Raw genomic sequence first — 20,977 nt, forward strand, 5'->3', positions numbered from 1 at the left:
TTTCCATTGTCCCGGGATTGTCCCAGATATGATAATTTTGTGTCCCGATGACATTTTTTATGGTCCCCGGGACATCGGGACACCGTTAGTTTCGAGCGCTGCCCTTGTGCAGCAATTACTGCAACTAAACATTTCTGCTAACTGTTGATCAGTCCTGCACACCGGCTTGAAAGAATTTTAGCCCATTCCTCCATACAGAACAGCTTCAACTCTGGGATGTTGGTGGGTTTCCTCACATGAACTGCTCGCTTCAGGTCCTTCCACAACATTTCGATTGGATTAAGGTCAGGACTTTGACTTGGCCATTCCAAAACATTAACTCTATTCTTCTTTAACCATTCTTTGGTAGAATGACTTGTGTGCTTAGGGTCGTTGTCTTGCTGCATGACCCACCTTCTCTTGAGATTCAGTTCATGGACAGATGTTCTGACATTTTCCTTTAGAATTTGCTGGTATAATTCAGAATTCATTGTTCCATCAATGATGGCAAGCCGTCCTGGCCCAGATGCAGCAAAACAGGCCCAAACCATGATACTACCACCACCATGTTTCACAGATGGGATAAGGTTCTTATGCTGGAATGCAGTGTTTTCTCCAAACATGATGCTTCTCATTTAAACCAAAAAGTTCTATTTTGGTCTCATCCGTCCACAAAACATTCTTCCAACAGCCTTCTGGCTTGTTCACGTGATCTTTAGCAAACTGCAGACGAGCAGCAATGTTCTTTTTGGAGAGCAGTGGCTTTCCCCTTGCAATCCTGCCATGCACACCATTGTTGTTCAGTGTTCTCCTGATGGTGGACTCATGAACATTAACCAATGTGAGAGAGGCCTTCAGTTGCTTAGAAGTTACCCTGGGGTCCTTTGTGACCTCACCGACTATTACATGCCTTGCTCTTGGAGTGATTTTTGTTGGTCGACCACTCCTGGGGAGGGTAACAATGGTCTTGAATTGCCTCCATTTGTACACAATCTGTCTGACTGTGGATTGGTGGAGTCCAAACTCTTTAGAGATGGTTTTGTAACCTTTTACAGCCTGATGAGCATCAGCAACGCTTTTTCTGGGGTCCTCAGAAAGCTCCTTTGTTTGTGCCATGATACACTTCCACAAACATGTGTTGTGAAGATCAGACTTTGATAGATCCCTGTTCTTTAAATAAAACAGGGTGCCTACTCACACCTGATTGTCATCCCATTGATTGATAACACCTGACTCTAATTTCATCTTCAAATTAACTGCTAATCCTAGAGGTTCACATACTTTTGCCACTCACAGATATGTAATATTGGATCATTTTCCTCAATAAATAAATGACTAATATTTTTGTCTCATTTGTTTAACTGGGTTCTCTTTTATCTACTTTTAAGACTTGTGTGAAAATCTGATGATGTCATATTAATGCAGAAATATAGAGAATTCTAAAGGGTTCCCAAACTTTCAAGCACCACTGTAAAATAAATTGGCTCGGAACCTGAAAAGTTGGTTCCCAGCTGGAACCAAAACATGGCTGGTTTTTCCATTGCGAACTGTGACATCAGTGGGCGTGTGATTCGTTTGGAGAGGAAGCAGAGCGCAGCAATGGCGAATACAATGGAAACGGATACATGTTGAGAAATAAATGGACCGAATCTAGATCTTGCGATGACTTCTGTTTACTCCCGTTGTGAATTGTGCAAAGCCCTCTGTTCATGATGCGTCCTTGATTACAATGGTCCCACTCCAGACTGGTGAAAACATGGGCCAGTTCGCTCGCTGGCACTAAGGTTCAACGAATCCTGAATGGAACTGGTTGAAGAACCTGTTCACTGTTGGTCGAAAAGGGGTATGAGTGAATCTCCTGTGGGAATGTAAAGGGGCGGGGCTTTACTACTGCTTCACTGGCCATTGCAAACAATGTATCAATATTTTGAGTAATGCTGGCAGTTTTGCTGAGTAGTCCCACAGTTAGCAAACAGTCAGCCAACTTAGCAAGATTAGCACTTCGCAAGCTAAGGATGAGTTGATAACTGTTTTCTCTTCAGTTTTTCTTTTTCTTTAAAAGCAGAGTCAGTGTTTGTGTGCAGTACAGGGCCGTGCGATCAGCTGTCTTCCCCTGAGGGTGCAGAAGCAGGGGACATGTGTGTGCTGGTTTTATCGGAAATCTGTCCTTCCTGTTTCTTTTGGCTCTTGCTATTTTTTTCCCTCCTTTTCTTCATAACTTGATTTAAATCCTCTGTCTGTTATCCTCTGTCCTTGTGATGTCTTCTTTTCTTCTGTCCCTCCTTTTCTTTTCTGACATTTTTCTTTTTCTCCTCTTCTTTTCTGCTAACTTAGAATTGAAGCTAGCCTGTTGTATGTTGCTGCTGTTCAGTATTTCATTACCTCTGCCAAGGAGGTTATGTTTTCGGTAGCATTGGTTTGTTTGTTTGTTGGTTTGTCTGTTAGCAACATTACGGAAAAAGTTGTGAACGGATTGCTCTGAAATTTTTTTCCAGCGGTGTGACTGGGCACAAGTAACAATCCATTAAATTTTGGCGGTGATCCGGATCACCTTCTGGATCTCGGATTTTTTTAAAGGATTCTTGGCAGAGGTCTGCGCTCTCCAAGTGCTTTTCTAGTTATTTTTGCTATTATTTGTTTAATTTATTATGCAAATTAAACACTTCCCTTTAAGTTACTTTTTCAGATGATAATAGATATCCATTTTACGAAAGTTAATCTCCTTTTTAGAAACAAAGCAACTGAAAAAAATTCAGCCGCTCATCTTAAGCATGACGCCTCTCTCTCTCGCTTGTTGTCTGTCTCTGCCCCCCGTGCCCCCTTCGCTCTCTGCCTCACTCTCTGCCTCTCTCTCTTTCTCTGCGCCCCCTTGCTCTCTCCCTCTCTCTCTGCCTCTCTCTCTCTACGCTCTGCACCCTCTCTCGCTCTCTGCCTCTCTCTCTGTGTGCCCTCTCTCTGTCTGTCTGTCTCCATCCTCTTTCTCTCTCTCTCTCGGTCTCTCTCTGCCCCCTCTTGTTCATGCTCTCTCTCTCTCTATCTTTCTCTCCCAAAGGATTGTGGGTAGTGGGTGAGAATACAGGTGTTTGGAGCACACCTCTGAGCATTCCCTGACTTTCCTTGTTTTCAGTCTTTTCCTTTCCTGAGTTGTGTTGATTTTTAGTGAAACTTTAGTGTAGTTGACAATGTGTGAACCGGCTCCTGTCGGCCCAACTCACTCCACAATGGAGTTTAACAGGGATTTCTCCCGTCTGACCCTGTGACATGGGTGTAAGTGCATGCCAGATGACTCCATACCAATCGAGGATGTCCTAACTGCTTTCAGTGACCCAGGTTGGTGGAGCAAACATCAGATCAGCTTCTAGGATGAACAAAGCTGTGGTGTTTTTTTTCGCTGAGGTTGAAATGGTTGACATGCTAATCACATATGTACCAGTAAATAAATAACTAACATAAATAAATAACACACGTACTGGTGTTTCCGCTTTCTGGTGTGTCTTAAGCCCGGCGCACACAGGCGATTTTGAATGAATGAATGAACCCTTTATTGTCACAAGTCACATGTACCAGCGAAATTAGCAGTCAACTCGTCCGTACATATACATACATACATACAATTGACACAGGGATAGACAGGACAGGAAGACAGGGATGAAAAATACAGAATAACATGAGGGGAGAGGAGGAGAAAAAAAACACAATCCCCACACTATGCTTCTGTGGGAAGTATAGTGTGGGAACATTAAAAAAACACCTCAGCACATAAGCACAAAAAACACAGTACACTTTACAACATGAAAACTTGGGACTCGAGGGGGAAGGGAGTGAGGGAGGGGGCAATCATGGGAGGGGGTGTAAGGGGGGGCAGAGGTATAGGTAACCCAGCGCAAACAAGCAGTCCGGTCCTGCAGCCAGACGGCGCTTACCCACTTGTCACACTGGGGGTAAAAACGGTGACTGTGGGAAGTGGGGGGAGGAATACAGAGAGAGTCTGACTGCAGTGATCTTCAGGGGGAGTTGTTATCCCAGCAACGGCCTTGGCCAAGGCATTGCTGGCTGAGGGACCCGAAGATAAGATTGGAATTTGTTTGGTCTTGGGATGAGTAGACGCATTCTTTTCATGAGTACCCTGCTTGTCCATTCTGGTCTCGATCCATTTACCTTTGCAAAGCCAACAGCTTCTCCAAGATGGTATCCACGGTGCAGTTCAAGTTCTGAATAGCCACAGTCTGAGTGCCGACAGCTCTGCCCACCGCTTCAATCATGTCGGGCAGCTTTATGGGGCTTTGGACAGCCATCATCATTTTCTGATTTCCTTGATAAACCAGGACAATGCCTAATCCAATCAGCAAAAGTCCTGTAATCATGGTTCCGAATAGGTAGATGTCTTCAATGTCCTCCACAGAAAGACCCACCAGGCACATGACCCGCCACTTCTCCCACGCGTCCATTGTATAGCCAGCTGCGAATGTTCTGGCAGGACAGGCTGGTTCCCCCGAACCCAGGCTTCTCGTCGAGGAAATAGTGTCAATTGTGTGAGGAGACCAATTTATCAATTCCATGATTTTTAGTTTAGAGAGCAATGCGGAGAGAGTCTCTCAAAAGCATAGACAATAGACAGACGAGACAGCAGAAGCAGGAAAGATAAGGGGAGGGAGAAGCAGATAAATGTGACTGCCTTCCGTGGAAGCACGGAGGGGAAAGAAATTTTCCGTTGCTTGGTCGCACAACTTTTTGACGCAAGCAAAAAATCGCTTCCTGTGTGGATATTTGTGCCAGCAATTTTTTGGTGCTTGCTCCAAAGAAGTTTGATCACAGGTATCAAACATGCTTGATATTCTGCGACAAAAAATCGCCAGTCTCTGACTTGTTGCAGAGATATCGCCATGTGTGCGTGTCTTTGCGATAATGAAACGATCACCTCCAAAGGCCAAGTCAATCCCTGCCCACGAAGTAGTCATGTGATTTCCACGTGACTTGCATCCCCCTCCTCAAATCACCCACTGGTCGCAAATAACGTGCACACGAGAGGGGAAACTTGTATCCAAAAATCGCAATATGCTTGCGACTGAAAATTGCCCATGTGCACCGGGCTTAAGAAAATCGTGCTATCTAATGTTCCTCCTTTCATTAAAAATGAAACCTTTTAGAAGTGTGCTCGAGTGCTATGGACAACTAACAGCACAGATTAAAATGATTCCTTTGGGTTTAAAAAACCCAGAGATTAAACACATCATGTCTTTTCACCAGTTCACCTACATGATCCTAAACTCGTAGCATGAGCCACTAAATCTTTCTGTTAAACTAATGGTGGAGGGCAGAGATTGCACCATCTTCATCAGCTCTGAACAGATGAGATGTTTTGTGTGGTGTGAACATGGCCATGTCAGACAGGCTTGTCTGGGCAGGCATGAGAACAACCAGGCCGAGGCGCAGACACACCCAGCGTATGCTGAGCACTTGAGTGAGTCCGTAGTGCCGGTAACAACTTCCATCGAGAAAGGAGAGGACAAAATGCCCACCCCCACTAACCAACCTGGTACAAACAATAACAGTCACACTGATAACACTGCCGAAACCCCTGCGGGCCACAGCGCTGATCTCACGGTGCAGCACAACTCCAGCGCCGAAAGAAAAAGGTTATAAAGCAGGAACCGACTCCTCCGAGCCTGTCATCTGTCCTGTCATGTAGCCATGTAGCATGCAACCCTTGAAGAACTTGATCAACCAAAATGATACTGCTTAAAGAAACTAATACCAAAAGTAAAAAGAATGATTCAGTGCAAGTCCAAAAAGAAGAGACACCATTAAAAATGAATGGAAAAGAATCACCATATATTCATCATCATGGCGTCTCCTAAAAATCGGCCCTCTTAATATCAACAGCTGTCGTGGTGCTGAGAAGAGGTTTAGTCTTTTCAGCTTTTTACCACTTAAAAAAAAAAGCAAACATCATTTTCTTACAAGAGACCCACACAGACATTAACAATCATACACAGTGGCTAAGCGAGTGGAAAGGTCAGGGTTTCCTTAGTCATGGCTCAAACATGAGCGCTGGGGTTGCCATACTGTTTTCTGCAGACATTCAGGAGCAGCCAGTAAATGTAGCAGAAATTATATCTGGGAGGGTGTAGAGAGTAGATATTGATCTCAACAAACTCCTTTTCCTTGATCAACATCTACACTCCCAACGTTGGCACAGACCGCATTCAGTTTTTCATTTGTCTGAATTAAACCATCTCAGACATTCCCCAAGAAAGGATAATTATTTTATCTGGTGATTTTCAACTGCACATTGAACCACAGTTTAGACTGCAACCACAGTGAACCTCCTCCTCACTCAGCAGAGGCACTCTGAACCGTAACACAGAACCACAGCCTAGTAGATGTACTGTATAGAGAGAAACTCTAGCCACAGACAGACAGTACACCTAGTTAAAATCCACCCCTGAAAAGATCCACACAGCAAGACTGGATAGGTTTTACACTCAGAGTTTCAATAGAGGCAGGTTCTACAACAGTTACATTCATCCCACTCCACTCTCTGACCATCACTACATCTCAGTCACTGTCACAACCTCACAGAGCACTTTCCGTCAACATCACTGGCACTTTACTGTAACAATAGTTTACTACAGGATCACCATTTTATTCACACTTATACTTTTCTGGGTTTCTTGGAGAGAGAGAGAGAGAGAGAGAGAAACACAGTACTCATCATTAAGTCAGTGGTGGGACATTGGTAAAATCCAGATCCAGCTTTTCTGCCAACAGTATACTAGAAACAGCACCAACGAAATCAAGATGATGAGCTTTCTTGAAAAATGCTCAAACTGAGCAGCTCAATAAGCAAAGAAGAGGAGATGGTAACCACAGAAAAGCTGGAACAGAACAAACTTCTTCTGAAACACTTGTATGAAGAGAGAGATCAAGGTGCAATGGTACGAGCCAGGTTCACATGGTTTAACGAAATGGATTCATCCACTTCATTCTTCTTCGCACTGGATTAAAAAAAAGTCAGAGGGAAGAACTTTATCAGCCACCCAAAACTACCCAGCAGACAAGAACCCACTGATGAAAATAATCTTGCACGCACTATCCTTTTATGAAGAACTGTACAGCAGCCAGCCATGTGACCCTGAAGCCACTGAGGAACTTCTGAATGGACTACCACAGTTGAATGAGCACGAGAGAAATGAACTTGAAGAACCACTCTCACTCGAATTCAGTGCAGCTGCCCAACAACTGTCAAACGGTAAGTCACCAGGGCTGGATGGACTGAACTGAGTTTTACAAGACCTTCTGGTCTCTCGTCGGCAAAGACCTGAACTCTGTTATACAAGAATGCATAGAATCTAAAATTTTACCGACCCCTCAGCCTTAGGTGAGCTGTAATCACCTTGCTTCCAAAAAAAGGTGACCTTGGGAACTTAAGGAACCGGCGAGCTGTATCTCTTCTACGAATAGACTTTAAAATTTTTTCAAAGACACTAACAAACTGCCTAAAAAGATTCCTTACCACAGTTATTCATGAGGATCTATCATACTGCATCCCAGAATGTTCGATCTTTGACAACCTCTTTCTAGTGCGAGACCTTTTACTCCTCACCGAAATATATAAAGCAAATGTTGGACTAGTTTCGTGAGACCAAGAAAAGGCATTTGACAGAGTAGACTACAGCTACCTCTTCAAGATCCTTACAGCTTTTGGTGTTTGTGAACGTTTCATCACATGGATCAGGCTGCTTTGCACTGATGTATACAGCATGCTGAAAATAAATGGAACGCTAACACATACCTTCCCTGTGTGCAGAGATGTTCAACAAGGCTGCAGCCTGTCTGGAATCCTGTGTGCACTCTCCACTGAGCCCCTGCTAAAACGCCTGTGAAAAAACCTGCAAGGCTTCTCAGTACTAAGTTCTAACCTGTCTGACATGACCACAGTCAAACTCCCAGCATATGCTGATGATGTGACCGTAATAAGATCCAATGACGACGTTGGTCACCTGTATTCAAGCCTTGAGATCTTCCAGAAAGCATCATCTGCATGTGTTAACTGGAACAAAACTGACACTCTACTCTTCAGACAATGGCAGGATGAGAGTCCACCTCAACGACCACAACAGTGTATGTGGAATAAAGAAGGACTGCGGATACTGGGAATCTTTCTTGGGACAGAAAGGTACATGCAGAAGAACTGGGACAGACTAGAAAACAAAGTGCTGGGAAAACTGGACAGATGGAGATGGATTCAACCACAACTGTCCTACAGGGGCAGAGTCCTAGTCGTAAACAACTTGGCTGTTTCAAAACTGTAGTACCGTCTGAAAGTACTGGACCAACCGCCAGAGCTGTTCCTTCAACTCCAGAAATGCTTTGTGGATTTTGTCTGGAACGGTCACTACTGGCTACCAGGTGGTGCACCGAGCTTACCAGTGTACGAGGGTGGGCAGAGTCTGATCTATCTTCTTTCCAAAGTGAAGGCCATGAGGCTACAAACAGCCCAGAAACTGCTGTACCATCCTGACACTATACCATGGGTGAGGTTTGGACTCTCAGTATTGAGGTTTGCAGGCAGAATGGGGCTTGACAGGCAGATGTTTTTAATGTTCACCAATGCTACGAAGACTGTGTCTGCCAGAACCTTTTATGGGACTGTTTTCAAAGCCTGGGGCCAGGTCAGAGCACATCGGAAAGACCACTATGGTCTGGATGAACCACTCTTTTACAACACCCTGGTTCCCTGAACAGACCATGTCCAAAAAGTGAGATCACTGCATTTGTGTCTGCAGGAGTGGCTAAAGTGAGAGACCTCATTTGACCAGGAAAAGAGAGAGTGGTTCCCAATATCCCAACCGACCAGGGAGATTGGGGGCAGATCAGAGAGGATTGTGGGCAACATTGGTGTACATATTGGTGTACAAACAATGGTGAAAACTCTGTTTCCCACACCACTGCAAACCTACATAAGCAACTATATAATTGGAGGTCCAGAGCAAACTTCCTTTCCAGAGCTTTACATAACCCCCAATGAAGCCCCAGATGATGAGAATACAGGGCAATTGCTCTCGTACAAAACAGTCAAAACATTCCTCTCTCAACAGCAACAAAAAACAACTATACATCTCCTGCATAAAAAAACAAACTCTCCAGAGAACTTAAAGGCAAAACAGACACAAAATGGCAAACACACCTGCCCATATCTCCACCTCAGTGTCCCCCTCATGGAGAGTGCGATACAAGAGCCCGCTACCAGAGTGAGTTCTGCACACCGCGATGCCAATGAACACCTTCCTCTTCAAGTGCAACCTCACCAACTCTTCCCTCTGCAACTTCTGTGGATTACCAGACACTGTGTTCCACTGCTTCAGTGACTACCGCAGACTAGACCCTCTTTTCAACCATAAATAACTTTGGAGCACCTTTTTTCAAAAACCACGTTCATTCTAGGATGCAAATATTCCAGCTCACGCCGAGAGCTCTGTACTTTCTTTAACTTTCTGACAGGTCAGGCAAAAGTAGCTATCTGGAAATCGTACAAACTAAAGAGTGGAGAAAAAGACATGGACATTTAAAACAATGATGGAATCACACGTAAAACTAGAATACGAATTTCATAAAATCAACGGTAACACAGAAGTCTTTGGAAAAAAAAACTGGTGTGCAAACAAGGGACTATTCTCAGTAGTGGATGATAAAATTGTTTTTCATTGTTGATCAATAATTCTTAATATAACACCTTTCATGCTTGTAAATATGTAAATAATGTTATTTAACTATCATGGTTGTAAATGAAGAGCACATAAGTCAAAAAGTCTCTGTCCGTCTCTGCCTCCTCTCTCTTTCTCTCTCTCTCTTGCTCACTGTGTCCGTCTCTGCCCCTCTCTCGCTCTCTCTCTGCCTCTCTCTCTCTCTCTCTCTGCCCCCTCACTCGCTCACACACTCTCTGTCTGCTGCTCTCTCTCTCAAAAGTAAATGAGTGCTTTGCTATAAACACACAATGAGTGAAAATGCATTTTAGATCAGATTGCCTCCGTGTTTTTCTGCTCTCCTCCACTGCCCCATCCATAATGATCCTTTTTCTCACACTCCCTTTTCTGCCATTTAATGGTTTTTCTTTATTTTTCCTCCCATTTTGAGCTCTCTTCTTTCTTGGCTTTTTTTAACACCACAGGAGAAATGTGACGAGGAAGTGAATAAGTGAAAGCCTCGAGGATTTGTTGATTGTTGCTTTTCTTTTTGTTCCTACTCCTGAAGTAATTGCACCCAACAGGCAATGAAATAATGAAATACACCCTGTGTAGGGTTTGGCTTTGATCAGAAACACCTTCAGTCTGTTGCTGTGTGTCCTTGCCTCATCGTCCGTCTAATAGAGGTGTAATGATCAGATGATTTGGATTGCTGCACCGTTATTCCACGAAGTTATTCCACGAAATCGAGTTGGACATGATCTGATAGCCGGCGAGGTGCGGAGCGCAGAGTCCTGTTGTAACTCCCAAGTCGTGTTCAAGTTTTTGATGGTTTTTGCTGAAGAATTCTGAGGTAGTCCTCCTTCATTATTCCATCCACTTTGTGCAATGAACCAGTTCCCCTGGCAGCAAAACAATCCCAGAGCATGATGATCCTACCACCATCACCACCAGCTGGTACAGTGTTCCTCTGTACATGGTGGTCATTGTGGCCAAACAACTCAGTCTTTGTCTCATCTGACCAGACAGCTATCCTCCAGAAGGCTTTTTCTTTGTCTGTGTGGTCAGCTTCAAACTTTAGCTTGAAGGTGTCAGTTTTGGAGCAGGAGGTTATTTCTTGGATAGCAGCCTCTTACTCCATGGTGATCTGAACTGTAGACACTGATCAGTCAGCTTCCAGTAAATAGCAGGACTGTGCCATGGCGGTTCCCAGGTTGTTCCTGACCATCGAAACCAATTTCCTTTCAGCTGAGGGTGACAGTTTGGGTTTTCTTGAAGCAAAGTGGCTTGGCAAAGTGACTACACCTCACAATAACTTGGATACAATTGTTTGACCTGATCTTGGAATTTGCAGTTGTTTAGAAATGGCTCCAAGAGACATTCTGGAGTTGTGTATATCTGTGATCCTCTTTCTCAGATCTGCACTGAGCTCCTTGGACTTTCCCATTTTACTGTGTGTTGGTCAATCCAATGAGTGCTGTAAACAAACCCTTTTTATGAAGGCACAAAGAAGCTACGAGCTGTAGTCAGTCATGATCACTAACAGGAAGTCAAGAGACCTCGGCCTTGGCAAGATAAGAGACATTTTCAGGGTTCTCCACTTTTCAAAAATAAAAGGTGGTGGCAGGGCTTTGGGGGCTGCCCAGGCCCCCAACGGGGTCCAGGGGCAGAGCCCCATTGGGGGGTCAGGGGGGCGAAACCCCCCCTTGAAGCTGATGGACTTTGGGCTTTTGTGACAGTGAAACTGGCCAATAAATGGATAGGAAATGTTAAATCGTTAAAATCATTTTACAAAAAATTAACACATTCGGGCGGCACACGGTGGTGTAGTAGTTAGCGCTGTCGCCTCACAGCAAGAAGGTCCGGGTTCGAGCCCCGTGGCCGGCGAGGGCCTTTCTGTGCGGAGTTTGCATGTTCTCCCCGTGTCTGCGTGGGTTTCCTCCGGGTGCTCCGGTTTCCCCCACAGTCCAAAGACATTCAGGTTAGGTTAACTGGTGACTCTAAATTGACCGTAGGTGTGAATGTGAGTGTGAATGGTTGTCTGTGTCTATGTGTCAGCCCTGTGATGACCTGGCGGCTTGTCCAGGGTGTACCCCGCCTTTCGCCCGTAGTCAGCTGGGATAGGCTCCAGCTTGCCTGCGACCCTGTAGAACAGGGTAAAGCGGCTAGAGCTGATGAGATGAGATGAGATTAACACATTCTTACTGTACATATCATCTGATGGACAATGACCAAAGATAGAACTTTTTATACAAGAGGTTTTATTGGGTCCAGTTTCCCAAAGTAGCAGCAGAAATTTAACAGAAAATAAATTATAATAATAAAATAAAAGTTCAAGTAATTATTACCAAAAAAAAAATACTTTGTCGATAAAACAGAATACTGTATTGCACGAAGTTTGCACTGCCTGATTACATGCAAATTACAGGACTACTATATAACAGACAGTGCCCATGACCCAACTAATCCCCCTACCTTCAGAGGGCTAGATATAGTGGCCTGTCCCCACCCACTGGAAGATACCAATTACTTTACATTATCCACATTGCATAAACCATACATTTACATAACAATTTCAGGTCTAAGTGCATGACAATAATCTCTATAATTCATAAACAAAATACCCAATTACAATAAATGCATATATTTTTTGCAATACACATAGTTAATGTTAATTGGGTGAAACCACTACCTCAATCTGCAGAGCTCTGTGTCACAATCTGTATGTAGCTGGCCAGGTGTTTTTCTACTGCAATCGTGTGGCCAGTTCAGGTAGCCTCCTATTGCATTCGTTAATGGTCTTCTGTGTGTTTTAAATAGTTACAAAATTTATAATAAAGTGAATACGATTTATTTGGTGTATACTGATTTTTTTTTTTTGGCCAAGGGAAAGGTGGCGGGCCAGAATGATAACGTGGTGGTGCACCATTTTAAAAGCACCCGTGGAGAACACTGATTTTGGAAGTTTTAGCACCTCTGAATTAATAATCTTTTTTTTTTTTAATTAAAGATGTACAATCATTCTGCCACAGAAAAAGAACAGTTCAAAGAAATTACTGAAAGCCCAAATATTGGCATGACCTTCATATCCAAGGTGACATTCATGTCACTGTATGTTAACTTCTGACAACGTGTGTGTGTGTGTGTGTATGTTTTATATATATATATATATATATATATATATATATATATATATATATATATATATATATATATATAATTATGTGTATGTATGTATACATCTCGGCATTATTTCATTGCTTGAGTCATGACATGCAAAAGAATTGAACTAGTTATAATTTGTTAATCATGTTTTATACGTGTGTGTGTATGTGTGTGTGTATATATATATATATATATATATATATATATATATATATAAAATGTGTGTGTATATATATATGTGTGTGTGTGTGTGTGTGTGTGTGTGTGTGTATATATATATATATATATATATATATATATATATATATATAAAAAATATGTGTATGTGTATATATATATATATATATATCACACACACACACAGTGAAAGTTGAGATTCACCTGAGACCAATTCATCAATCTAGGACACCATTTACAAAAAATATATATATATATATATATATATATATATATATATATATATATATATATATATACACATACAGTGGTGCTTGAAAGTTTGTGAATCCTTTAGAATTTTCTATATTTCTGCATAAATGTGACCTAAAACATCGTCAGATTTTCACACAAGTCCTAAAAGTAGATAAAGAGAACCCAGTTAAACAAATGAGACAAAAATATTATACTTGGTCATTTATTTATTGAGGAAAATGATCCAATATTACATATCTGTGAGTGGCAAAAGTATGTGACCCTTTGCTTTCAGTATCTGATGGGGCCCCCTTGTGCAGCAATAACTGCAACTAAACGTTTCCGGTAACTGTTGATCAGTCCTGCACACCGGCTTGGAGGAATTTTAGCCCATTCCTCCGTACAGAACAGCTTCAACTCTGGGATGTTGGTGGGTTTCCTCACATGAACTGCTCGCTTCAGGTCCTTCCACAACATTTCGATTGGATTAAGGTCAGGACATTGACTTGGCCATTCCAAAACATGAACTTTATTCTTCTTTAACCATTCTTTTGTAGAATGACTTGTGTGCTTAGGGTCAATGTCTTGCTGCATGACCCACCTTCTCTTGAAAGTCAGTTCATACACAGATGTCCTGACATTTTCCTTTAGGATTCGCTGGTATAATTCAGAATTCATTGTTCCATCAATGATGGCAAGCCGTCTTGGCCCAGATGCAGCAAAACAGGCCCAAACCATGATACTACCACCACCATGTTTCACAGATGGGATACGGTTCTTATGCTGGAATGCAGTGATATGAATGGGATACGGTTCTTATGGTGGAATCCTTTCTCCAAACATAACGCTTCTCATTTAAACTAAAAAGTGCTATTTTGGTGTCATCCATCCACAAAACATTCTTCCAATAGCCTTCTGGCTTGTTCACGTGATCTTTAGCAAACTGCAGATGAGCAGCAATGTTCTTTTTGGAGAGCAGTGGCTTTCTCCTTGCAACACTGCCATGCACACCATTGTTGTTCAGTGTTCTCCTGATGGTGGACTAATGAACATTAACATTAGCCAATGTGAGAGAGGCCTTCAGTTGCTTAGAAGTTACCCTGGGGTCCTTTGTGACCTTGCCGACTATTACACGCCGTGCTCTTGGAGTGATCTTTGTTGGATGACCACTCCTGGGGAGGGTAAGAATGGTCTTGAATTTCCTCCATTTGTACACAATCTGTCTGACTGTGGATTGGTGGAGTCCAAACTCTTTAGAGATGGTTTTGTAACCTTTTCCAGCCTGATGAGCATCAACAACACTTTTTCTGAGGTCCTCAGAAATCTCTTTTGTTCGTGCCATGATACACTTCCACAAACGTGCTGTGAAGATCAGACTTTGATAGATCCCTGTTCTTTAAATAAAACAGGGTGCCCACTCACACCTGATTGTCGTCCCATTGATTGAAAACACCTGACTCTAATTTCACCTTCAAATTAACTGCTAATCCTAGAGGTTCACATACTTTTGCCACTCACAGATATGTAATATTGGATCATTTTCTTCAATAAATAAATGATCAAGTATAATATTTTTGTCTCATTTCTTTAACTGGGTTCTCTTTATCTACTTTTATGATTTGTGTGAAAATCCCATGATGTTTTAGGTCATATTTATGCAGAAATATAGAAAATTATAAAGGATTCACAAACTTTCAAGCACCACTGTGTGTGTGTGTGTGTGTGTGTGTGTGTGTGTGTGTGTGTGTGTGTGTGTGTATATATATATATATAAAACATGATTAACAAATTATGATAACTAGTTCAATTCTTTTGCATGTCATGACTCAAGCAATGAAATAATGCCAAGATGTTTTGGCTGGTAGGACAATTCAACAGAGAAGCAGCATAATGCATTTTGACTGACAGGACAAGAGCAGTTGATAATGTCAAAAACAGTATACAGTTGGACACAATCAGTTGCATGGATGTACCAAAGCATTTGCTGTTTGTTGAAGATAATGAGAAATTGCGTTTATGATGTGCACAATTGATTAGATGATGTGGAGATTGAAGAAACTTTTTTTTTTTTTTTTTAGAATTTCAGTTCTGATCTGAGAAATGCACCAGTGCGATTGAGGAAAACTGTAAAAGGCAACAATTGAAACCCATCGAGGCAACAATATTATAAAAGGCTCGACATTAACTTTTTAATCCAGTTGTGCAGTCGGACAAGCAGTAAGAGTTTTCATGTGTCCCGACCTTTTTATTCCTACGTATTTACTAGTTCAATGAAAGGAAAGTGATGAACAAAGTTTATCAAAAAGCGGGTATAGTTATGATTGTTATGCCTTAATGATTTACAATTGTTCAATAAAACTCGAACTTTAACTGTAACAATAAACAAAAACTATCCAGTGCCCCATTATGGTGCATGCATTGTTATAACCTGTTACCTGATCTGCAATTTTAAGACTCACTCACCCAAATTCAAAGCTTCTCAAACTTCTGTTACAAACAGTACAGCGCGTAACACCGTCATTATTTTTTACCCCTACTCTTTCATGCAGTCTGAAGTGAAGTAGGTTTTGTATTTTGATTTTTGGGGCACTCTGCCTTGATGCTCCTGGATACACAAAACTGATGAACTCTCGGTCCGGGAGAGAAGCCACAAAGCCCGCCCACACAGAGCACTGATTGGTCTACTTAGCAAGATATCAGGATGCGCTTGCTCTCGCTCGCTCGCTCTAGATTCTGGGATATTGTATCTAATTTGCGGATGTCAGGGAGCTGCCATCAATATGCAGGAGACTCCCGGACCTTCCAGGAGAGTTGGGAATAATTCAGCTTGTCCCGGTGAACAGGCAGATGCGGTTCGTTTTTTGCTTCTGGTTGAGAGTACGCCGTGCGCATTTGGCTGCCGCTTTTCACCAGAGCTTTTCATTTTTTATTTTGTTTTTCTTTTTTGTGTTTGTGTAGTTTGTTTTTTGTTTGAGTGTTCTGTCCACTGGTTGTAGCGTAGCTCCGGACCCAGTTTTGGGCGTCGGTTCCTTTCAGGCCTTGGTGCGTCATGGGTGATGCTTATGCTCCTCGCTGTGGACTGCAGTGAGCTCGTTGCTCTTTTAACATCGGGGTTGTCCAGTGCTCTGTGCAGCGGTGCTTTTGTGCTTGGTGCCGTGTTCCGAGCGATGTTGGCTAGCATGGCTGCCCACTGCTCTGGGTATGTGTGTGTGCTCATTGCTCACGTGTGCATGTGTGTGTTCCCTGCTTCAGATGGGTTCAATGCAGAGAGGAATTTCACAAGCGTGTGATGAATAAAGTTGTTCTTCTTCTTCTACACCATGTTATATTTTTAACAAAGTTAGTGGCATGGCTTATCCATCGGAGGATGTGAAATCATATTATATTGCAAATTTAGGAGTTTTGTTGAATATTGGATCATTGCCTTAAAAATTGAAATTGGATCATATTGGATGTTTACACCCTTACAGTTTCATACAAAATACTGATGTTTAGCAGGTGGAAGTGTGTGTGGGGGAACAAATGGGGGGGACAAAATGATATATCATGTTGGGGGACTTTCGTCAGACACACAATATTAATGTGACACTTTTAAAATTGTACCTTTTTTTTCCCCCTTAAATGAAAATCAGTACTTTTGCAATGTATGTGATTTTCCCCCCACCTTAAAAATAAAATAAATAAATAATTAAACATGCTGCTGCATGTACGCCAGAAAGTTTTAAAGACTATTTGATAAATGAAGTACTTAGTATGTATTAAATAAAAATTGTCATGTTTTTACTACTGTGACATTTGAAAGCCTTCTCTTGTGGTGTTCGACAATTAATCATAAAATCTTTTTTTTTTAAATAAATATAAAGTCTTTAAACCTCCCCCACTGTCCCTACCCATTAGGGTGGTCCCCAAAAACAAACTTCAACTTTTTAAAGGTGCTACTTCATTTTCTTGTTCCACTTGGGGAAAAAATAAATTGGGTAAAATTTCAAGTGATCTGAATAATATTAACCACTGCCACATGAGCCCTGTTTTTTGCATGCCAGGTGGATGGATGGCACATGTCATCTATGCAATCAAGATGTTTTTGTTTAGAAACCAGTTTCAGTTATCTACTGAGAAACTCTCTGGCCTGAAACGCTTCACAGCTTTCACTGGAGCACTGTATGTCAAGGCCTGGTTCAGTGCTCCATCTGCAATCGCTGCTCCAGCTGGTGATTTGTCATTCTTGAAGGGACTGGTCTCCTATCCTGATTCTGATATTGCAAAAGCTACCAGCAAGAAGTTTGCCAGACACCTCTGGTATCTGAGTGAGGACCTAGCCGGACTTGCCCTATTTGACAGCAGCATCATAGACGATGAAAAGCGTGGGATCGTGGCTGCTCTGAAAGACGAAGCGGATGATGATCATCAGCCACGTGCAACAGTGGACACAGAGGCGAAGGAAGCCGTTGCAAACAAAACTGTGGCAGATTTTGTTACATCTGCCTCGGGTCACATATTTGAGGCATTCAACATTGACACCGACTTCCTCGTCAAGGACCCTTCAGAGTGGGAGGAGGATCCATCATTCCAGTCATCAAAGAAGGCCCTGCATGGTATTGCTGTGGTCAATGACTTTGCTGAGAGAGGAGTGGCACTAATCCAGGACTATAATCAAATCCTGACAAAAGATGAGCAGCAGCAGCAGCAATACCTGTTGCAAGTAGTGGAATGGCATCGGTGTCAGTTCCCGGAAGCCAAGAAATCGTAACAAAACACCACCCATTATGACTGTTTGATCTATGTGAACAGTGGCACATAATAGTTTTTATTTGTCTTGGACTCCTGTTTGTCATTTTTCAATATGTATTGCTTCGGTGAACACATTGCTTTTTGTTGGTTTTCGCAAATATGCTCAAATGGTACAAATTTCAACCTGTGTGGCAGTGGTTAGAATAGTCGTATCAAAATAAAATTTTGCACAAAATGTTTTCTCAGCAAGCCGGACAACTTAGTGAGGAAGCACCTTAAGAAAGTCACATTTTTATTTTTGGCATGTATTTGAGGACCACCCTACTACCCATGAGTTAGCATTAACAAGGATTGGTTATCATGACATAACTTTCAAGCATGCTGTATAATATAACCCCATAAACACACTCGTAATGACTTATGCAAATGGTCCCAAGCACACAGCGCTGTCTTTTTTTTTTTTTCTTCTTCATATTGATTGTTCTGAACATGTTGGAGGGATTCAGAGTGAAGGAGTGTGAGGGAGTGTCTATAAAATGACTGACAAGATGCCTGTGTAAACACAAACGTGCATTTGGATTGTAACACCGTTTTCCATAAAGGGTTTTCTCAGCCGTGTCGTACTTTTCTTCACAGCTTAAATGATCGCTTTAAACCTACAGGTGGAAAGAAAGCATGAGGCTTAAAGCATGAACTCTTTTGGGCAGTGCAGATTAGTATCAGGTGTTGCAGGCATTACAGGTTGTGTCCAAAATGTAAAAACTGAGATTTGTGTTTGATACCATATGCTAAGCATGATAAGGATGTCTTTTTGTTGTTGTTGTTTTTCACCTTGAATGAGTTACGTATTTCATAAAATGCTCTCTTCACTGAGCGCCTTTTACTATAAATAATGGTAGGTAGTGAAATGTGAGGGAAAACTGTCGCTAGGTTAGAAATGGCACATTTTTCACACGAAATAACGGCAATATTTTAGCTGTTGCTTGTACTCCCAAAGTGGTAATAGTGTAAAAACTTTACTCACTTCATAACTCGTGTCTCTCCGAATCCCTCAGCATTTTAAACCATTAGACCTGTTTAAAATCTTTACTAGTAATTTGAGATGATTTTCTAATGATCCTACCAGTCTTTTGTTCTCCTTTCATATTTCTTTTGTCTCTTTGTATCTTTACCTTGCTATTTCTCTCATTTTTTTTTTAGTCTTCCTCAAAAAAGGAGCACTTTTTATTCAATCACAGCAGAGTAGTGTTGATTTAAAGCGAGAGGTGAAACATGAGAAGGTAGAAGTGCTTCAGATAAAAGACAATCCTGAGCTTGGTGCTTTTGATGCTTTGAAACTTTGAACTCTGATTATTGGAAATGTATTTTGTAATACAAGAGGATTGTTAATGCCTGATGAGACTGTCAGAAAATCAGAAAACTTATTTTTATTTTTTTTACTTTTATAGTCCTGAATGGCATTTACAAATGTTTATTTGTAACAGAGGATCATTAACTGTGTGTGTGTAGATAAAGAGCAGTATCAGTCTCTGATGGATGTGGGTTGGTGGAGTGATCAGGCTCTGATTCTGGCTCGCTGTTCCGGCTCTCTCACCGTCTCCTCCGTCCGAGCTCTCACCAATCTCCTGGGGAAATCGTGTGAGTGGTTTGAGCCCTCACCCCGAGTCACGTCGGCTCATGATGGCGGATTTCTCAGCCTGGAGGTAGGGGTGTGTGTGTGTGTGCGCGCGCGTGTGCATGTGTGTCTTTATATACTACTGGGGACCAAATGTCCCCACAAGGATAGTAAAATCTGACAATTTGGACGGTCCCCATAGGGAAATTGCTTGTGTGTGGTTTATTTATTTATTTTTAAGCAAAATTATACAAAAATAATAAACCCAAAAAGCTTCCTTTTCATTACTGAGGTTAGGGTTAGGTTGAGGTGCAGGCACGACATTAATTAACTGCAATAATAATTATGTCAGTGGAAGGTCCTTACAGGCATTGTGAAACAAACGTGTGTGCGCACGCACATTTCTCCCCACATTTTGATTTTTTTTTTTTAATCCCTTCCAGCTCATGGTTTAGTCTTTGCACAGTGATGATCATTCAGTAGTCAGTAAAATGTACCTTTTTGTGTTTAGAGTATTTTAACTGATTCATCACACTTATTTGCACTTGTACAGATACTGTTACTACTGTTCTAACAACATTCGTTTTAAATGCAACATCGCGATCACTATCACTGTTTGTTATAGGGCAGTGGGCATGTGCCGTCCTTGACTTCCATGCAATGGAGTAGTAAGGTGTCTCCTTCCCTCCACTAGCCTGGGGTGGTGCTTTGAGCAAGCACTAGCAACGCCTCGCTCCCCCTAGTCAGGGTTAAGATCAAAGACTGGACTCTGCAGACTGCATGGAGTAGACGACCACCTGGTGGTTCAACAGGCAGGAAGGAAGGCGGACCCAGCAAAGCGTTTGTGGAGCGCATTCAGGGCACAGTAGAACACTGTTGGCCATCCACTGCATCCTGACCTAGCTCCAGCCGTCTTGATTCTGTCTTGCCCCTGGACCCAGTTAGGTCGGGATGAGAGAGTGAGGCTGACGGCTGTGCAACTCTCCCTCACTCTAATCCAAGTCATATGATAATGAAGTCATGACTTCAAATTCAAGTCCTGTGGTGAAGCAGCAGGTGTGGAAACACTGGAAGCTATAATCACAAACCTGCACACAGGCGGCCCAGGGCATAGGGTCGCTCTCTGCTGTAACGAAGCAGCAGTGGAGTTTGGCAGCCCCTTGGGTGTCTGGGCAGCCCTGTTTAGGATTCGCTCTGCTCACCTCCATGGAGGAAGGGGCTAAAAAAGGTGCCCCAAACATAGCCTGCTTCACCTCACCCTGGGCAGCACACTGTTGCTGGCGGGGAACCCACTCAGCAGTCGAAATACAACAAATAAGAAAAATAAATAAGATACTGAAGGTACTCAACATTGGCATGTGGAAGATGCACACAGTATTGGATAACATCA

General features: G+C 42.3%; 1 protein-coding gene across 2 annotated transcripts in view; it reads left to right on the top strand.

The window, feature by feature from the left end:
- The window catches only part of nbas (NBAS subunit of NRZ tethering complex), a 547,303-nt gene that overhangs the window by 86,239 nt on the left and 440,087 nt on the right, over nucleotides 1–20,977 (top strand). For both annotated transcript variants that reach the window (XM_060914124.1, XM_060914123.1), the window contains exon 14: nucleotides 19,482–19,675. In XM_060914124.1, coding sequence (XP_060770107.1) covers nucleotides 19,482–19,675 — 194 coding nt within the window. The remainder of the gene's footprint in view (nucleotides 1–19,481; nucleotides 19,676–20,977) is intronic.

The sequence above is a fragment of the Neoarius graeffei genome, chromosome 2 (genome assembly GCF_027579695.1).
Source record: "Neoarius graeffei isolate fNeoGra1 chromosome 2, fNeoGra1.pri, whole genome shotgun sequence".
Lineage (NCBI taxonomy): Eukaryota > Metazoa > Chordata > Actinopteri > Siluriformes > Ariidae > Neoarius > Neoarius graeffei.